This window comes from Olea europaea, chromosome 3 (assembly GCF_002742605.1).
Source record: "Olea europaea var. sylvestris chromosome 3, O_europaea_v1, whole genome shotgun sequence".
NCBI lineage: Eukaryota > Viridiplantae > Streptophyta > Magnoliopsida > Lamiales > Oleaceae > Olea > Olea europaea.
The window spans coordinates 11,464,240-11,470,311 of NC_036239.1; the positions used below are offsets into that span (position 1 = coordinate 11,464,240).

Here is a 6,072-nt window from a genome sequence, read left to right on the forward strand (position 1 = left end):
AAACACCCACACGCACAAAGCACAGCACACCGACTATTCCAATACATTAAGTAATTTCCATAAATGAACACCTCAATAATATTTTTCAATGGACACTAGTATCAAACATGCAAAACCTGTTTTAAGAACATTTTGTCTGCACAATTTGGGTAAAACAGTACTATAATCCAAATATATCTCTTGTTAAACCCCTTTCCCAAATCATAGAAAGAAGTTTTGCTTTTTCATTACAAATAAGTGGACCTCAAAATGGTGCATTAGATAGAGGCTTAAATAATAGATAAGTAGACAGTAATATGGAAAACAATCTGAAATCGAGAGAAAGGCATTCATTTTGAACTGCTGGTATACTAATTATGCTGTTTCACACTTCCATCAGTGTAGTTGAGGCTTGATTTAATTTAAGCCAATGGATTGGTTGCATGAGAGATCTGTATTTCATTGCATAGACCCACAACTTCTGTGAGCTAGATGTGTTAGGTTTTCTTTTGTGTGTTCCAAGTGCAAGCTTTCCTTGTAATTTCTTGCTAATCTTGTGATTAAAGTTTGATGGTAAAACAAAATAAAGTATAGAAGATCCCTAATGTTGTCCTGTTTGAAGATGTCCAAATGGATGATAATGTCATCTAGTCTTGGACAAGTTTTCAGACCGAGAGTTGAGGGTGATGCTCGAAGTTTTCTTTCGATCATTAACAGAATTTGAAGGGAAGATTAGTAGCATTTTTTTGAGACAGCTCTCTTTGGGGATAAAAGAGAAAAATTGACTATTGAAGGTGCTTGTTCTATGAGTATTTGCTGGCTTTTACAGTTGAACATATTAAGTATATTTTGCAGTGATGTTCTAAATCATTCTCATTATTGCCTGTTCAGATGGCTTCTCCTTGTTATTGCTATTTTATATGTTTGACTCGAGGCTTATTAGATTCATGCATTCTTCTTGGTTAACCTTTTCTCTTAAATCAATGTGTTTGCAAATACGGCTGCATTATCTTGCTCGAGGGTGGGAATGACTGGCAGAGAATAATATACAATAAAAGGCTAAATAAAGAAAAAAATACAATGGAAAATATTGGTGTCCCTTTCATCTCCCAGGAAGGCTTATTAAAATATATTTTTATATTCCAAAATAGTTCTTTATATTCTTTACCGAATTCCAATTAGCTTATAATCTTTGTTCTAAAGAAAGCTTCTTCTATTTCCTAACACCTTCAGGCATCTAGCTCAATGGATTTCCTTATAGAACCTTAACCCTGAACCGCACAGAATCACGAGTTACATGAAAGTGCTCTTGGTTACTGCTCATGAGAATCCCAAATGGTCATTGAATTTCATTTTCTTGATTTTTCAAGTTTTAAAACTTTGCTGTCTGAAATCACAAGAAGTGAGGAACTAATGTTTTTGCCTGACATTAGATCAGATGCTCCAATATATTTTCGTTTCCTTCACCAGTGACTAAAGTATTTCAAAAACTTCTCCTGTATTTTGCCTAGTTCACGATTCACCTAATGAAACTAGTATCAACTCAAAACTAGCTGAAACAAATTTTAATTAACACATGACCACAAGTAGCACAATTAGATCATATAAGATATGTTCTTATCTCAAGTTCCCTAACAAAGTGCGATCGATTTTTCCTCATGTATATTAGTTTTGGCAAGTGACTGGTTACTAGAATGTCAGAAAAAATATTATATACTCCCCCTATTTTATTTAGCTAATAAATGCAATTAATGGCTATGTTATCGACAGGAAACAAAGCCTCTGCCACAGTTCAGCCATTTCTTTTGCTCCATTTAGACATTTCCCATGAAGCTGTTCATACCATTGAAGATGCTCTTCGCTTATTTTCTGCCCCGGAAACACTTGAAGAGTACTGGACATCATCAACAAAGGGAAAGGTGAGTTATCTTATTGTATTTTACTGTAATTATAATATTCTAATATTTCCTACATCTTGCTGCAGAACCTCTTTTGATGGAAGTATTTGTGATTCTCAATTGGCCAATGTAATAAGTGTGGCCATTAATCAGTAAAAAAAACTCCCGAATTTTAGTTTGATTTGATTAGTGTGGGGTGAAACTGAACAGACCAAGATGCCACAATATATTAGGATGTAGAGTTATCCATTTGGTTCCAAGATTTAGCTTGTACTATTTATGCAAGTTGTGGTTCAAAATTTACAAGGAAGAAGTATTTTTAAGATTTAGTAGAAAGAGAAAGAGATGCGAAACGAAAATATATTATGTAGAGTTATCCATTTGGTTCAAGATTTAGCTTGTGCTATTTACGTAAGTTGTAGTTCAACATTTATGAGGAAGAAGTATTTTTAATATTTAGCAAAATGGGGATCTGATTTGGGTGGTAATTTTAGGTTGGAGGAAACATGCCTCAAAATGATTTTTCTTATCACCATACATCAAATTGAAGTAATGGAAATATTTTGTGCATCAAACTGGAAAATCAAAATTTTATTCTGTTTGGATGATTTCTATCCTTTCTAGACTGAAATCTAACTGATGGAGGAGCCTGTAATATGTTAACGAACAAGCAAAGAAAGGGGACCAAGAAGTGAAGTATTGAGTTCAAAAGGAAAATGTCAATTTTTATTCATATAATCAGGGGTTAAATATTAATTTGAATAAGCCCCTCCGTTTATAGAATAACTAAACTTAGAAGAAGCTAAAAGAAACAAACTTCTAATGGTCTATAATTATATCAAAATATCAAAACAAATCTAAATAGTTTTATTCAAAATATATCTCTATTTTAAAATCCGAATTAACTTGTAATATCTCTATTTTAATCTCGATCTCGATCTCGATCTCCATCACTAACTAGTGGGTGTTCAGTTGTCATATGGCAGGTACATGTGTTCTTTCCATTAAGCAAGATGTTTGTCCCCCTTTGCTTTTAAGAATGACTTATCCCCTAGATGCATGCTAAGTACGTGGTTCAATATTAACATTGTATGAACTGGTGTCTTGTTTCATGTTTCATCACACTTGGGTTAAGAGTTGAGACGAGATCTAGTTATAAAGGCAACAATTAGTCAATGACTCGGGCAAAAGTTTTTCTTGACTTCTGGCAAAATTTATTCATCCATGATTGGAGTTAGATCCTGGAAAAATTGAGAGAACTGGAGGATAATTGACAAAGGACAAATCTCACTTCTCCTTATGAATCAATCAACTCCAAATGCACCCATGCAGAAGTAAAGTGTAAACAAGAGTGTATCAATCATGTTAGATTAAAACTGGGTCTTAGATTTTAATGCTTGACTTTTGATGGAAAGATTGAATTCATGTTCCTGCCTTGAAGGTTAAACTTGGTTGTGGTTGATATAGTGCGAATAATGATATTTTACTGAATTTCAGGCTGGAGTTGTAACTGCCAGAAAATCTATCAACATACAATCACTTCCCAAGATAATGATATTACATCTGATGCGTTTTGGTTATGGAAGCTCTGGAAGCATCAAGTTACACAAATCAGTGCACTTTCCTCCTGTACTAGTGCTAACCCGTGATCTACTTGTTTCCCCTACCACTGAGGTAATGGTCCTTCATATCATTTTTTATTTCTTAGTTATTTTCTCCTTTATGTAGATCTTCTGGGTTTTCTGGAACCTCGAACGTTCATAGTTATTGACCAGTAATCTTGTCCTAGTTTTAAAAGAAACTTTTGTGACTGTAGTTAGAAGGGGATTTTAGTGGACCATATATCATTTTTAGAAATGAATTTATGCCTCTGTCAATATGATAAACCAGATACCAAATTTGATTAAATAGCAACTAAATATACTTGGAAACATTTTCTGTTTCGGTGTCAGGGCCGAAGATATGGACTTGTATCGACCATAAGCCACCATGGCAGGGAAGCCTCAAGAGGGCATTATACAGCTGATGCTCTTTACCCTAATGGGCAGTGGTTACGGTATGATGACGCATCAGTTACTGCCATTAGCACCAACAAAGTGTTGCACGACGAGGCTTATGTTCTCTTTTATAAACAATTATGAAGACAAGAAATTTCATCCCGAAATTCTCTTGAGCGATCGTGGCGTTAACATGAACAGTTTGGAGAGACAATTTAAGTGGAATGGTTTCAACAAACCAATTTTGCCTCCCTCAAGTAGAGTTCCTCCGAATCTGAATGTCCTTATCGGTCAGGAGCTGCTGTATCGGTTGGGGCTGGCAACTGAGGATCTATGGGAATTTTGTCATTTTTGTTGTTCTATCATTTTTATGTTATGCTATTTTTGACTGTTCAAACGTTCTTGGTAACTGGCAATACTGATGTGAATATTGGGCCTTTTGTATTATAAATTTATGCTATCATGCAAGTTTGTGAAAAAAGATATATTGTAAGATATTAGGGAGTGTTGTCACTGTCATAAACAGGATAGAAATCATTTTTCCATTCTCCAAGGCACTTATATCTGAAACTCAAGGGATTGGCATGATCTCTCAAGAGTCGAGTCGAGTCAAGTCGAATTGATATGTGATCTTTCTTTACCTCGTATGCTAGTACTCGTGAAAGAACACATTATTGCTCCATTCCCTCAATTTGCGTCTCGCTATTTACAATAGTGCTATGGATACAATAGCCTCTTCAGCGCTGGATTTGTATTTTCATTAACAATACATATGTATTGAACTGTTCATCGCAATGACCAGATTAACTTACAAAGTAGAAATGTACAAATTAGCACCGTCAAACACTTATGCTGCATTGAGGATGCTTTTGATGCACCGGATTAAACTGTATAGGAGATAGAAAAGCAATATGGTCGTTAGGTCCTAACGGCATTATAACTCTATGTATAGAAAGGTTGAGAAATGACTTCAGGTGTAACAATTCTCTTGAAATCAAGAATAGGGTTCAACGATGCAAATTTGAGATAATATAGTTCAACGAGGTACATTTGAGAATCAATGCATATTTGTAATTTAGCAATATTTAACAATGGAAAATGATATTGTCCATGAGATGTTCGAAAACAAAGCTTTATTAATGATACAAAAATTGGATGGAAGTAATATGTATAACGTTGCATATGAACAATCCTAATACTATACAATTATAAAGATAGAGCATCCTACTAAGCTTACACTGACGTAGAAATATACTATATTTAATGTAGAAAAAGTTAATATATACTAAAATTGTGATGAAGAATTATCTGAAGCGTATAGAACTTTGTCTCTAACGACCCGCAAGACAGTGAGTTCCATTGGTGACATCTATCTAGTGCTGTAATAGCAATGATTGAAATGTAGACTGAGATTTGTTGAGTGAATCTATCAATTTATCAATAGATGAAACATGCATGGCACAACTACCTTCGATTTAACCTTGTCCTGAACAAAAGGAACATCAATCTCAACATGCTTTTTCTTCGAGTGAAATGCAGGATTATAGCAAAGATATATGATACTGACATTATTAGAGTATGTAGATAGAGTAGAATTGATAGGTTCTCCAAATTCCTGAAAAAGTGCTTTAATCTGGAGGACCTCACAAGAAGTCAATTTAAAGTCTCAATGGAAAATCGAAGCAAGTTCGTTGCTTTCTAGACTATTAAGAAACTGGGTTATAACCAAGAAGTACATTTACCGATTAAAAAAAAAATGCAGAGAAAGCATGAAGGATATGTGGTGAATATTTGCAAAGAAAAATATCATAATAAAGATACCACAAAAATAGCGCATCACACGTTTAAATGGCATCTAAAGTTCGGCGGTAGGCTTGTGCACAAACTGGGTAGGCTTATTGATGCGAATCCACGTAGCAAGAACACTACGGAACCCGCGGAAGAATGAAATCGGACCCAAGAAAGTTCCAAACAATAAGGTTTATGGATTTGAGCCAAAAACAATGAATCAAACAACCAACACAATCACAAGAATATGCTGACCTTTTGATTACAAGATTTATGAAACGAAAACCCGGATTTGTAAGATCGATCCAATAAATTATTGAGCCAAGAAACTAAGACAATTGCAAGAATACTTTGACCCCATGATCACAAAAATCTACGAATCTCCCTTGATTGGTGAACGCCACAAGATT

At 34.7% G+C, this 6,072-nt stretch overlaps 1 protein-coding gene across 2 annotated transcripts in view; it reads left to right on the plus strand.

The window, feature by feature from the left end:
* Positions 1-4,464, plus strand: part of LOC111386142 (ubiquitin carboxyl-terminal hydrolase 24-like) — a 9,132-nt gene extending 4,668 nt beyond the window's left edge. For both annotated transcript variants that reach the window (XM_023010605.1, XM_023010599.1), the window contains exons 5-7: positions 1,750-1,898; positions 3,375-3,551; positions 3,830-4,464. In XM_023010605.1, the coding sequence (XP_022866373.1) occupies positions 1,750-1,898; positions 3,375-3,551; positions 3,830-4,018 (515 nt within the window). In that variant the 3' untranslated portion in view covers positions 4,019-4,464. The remainder of the gene's footprint in view (positions 1-1,749; positions 1,899-3,374; positions 3,552-3,829) is intronic.
* The last annotated feature ends 1,608 nt before the right edge of the window (positions 4,465-6,072 follow it).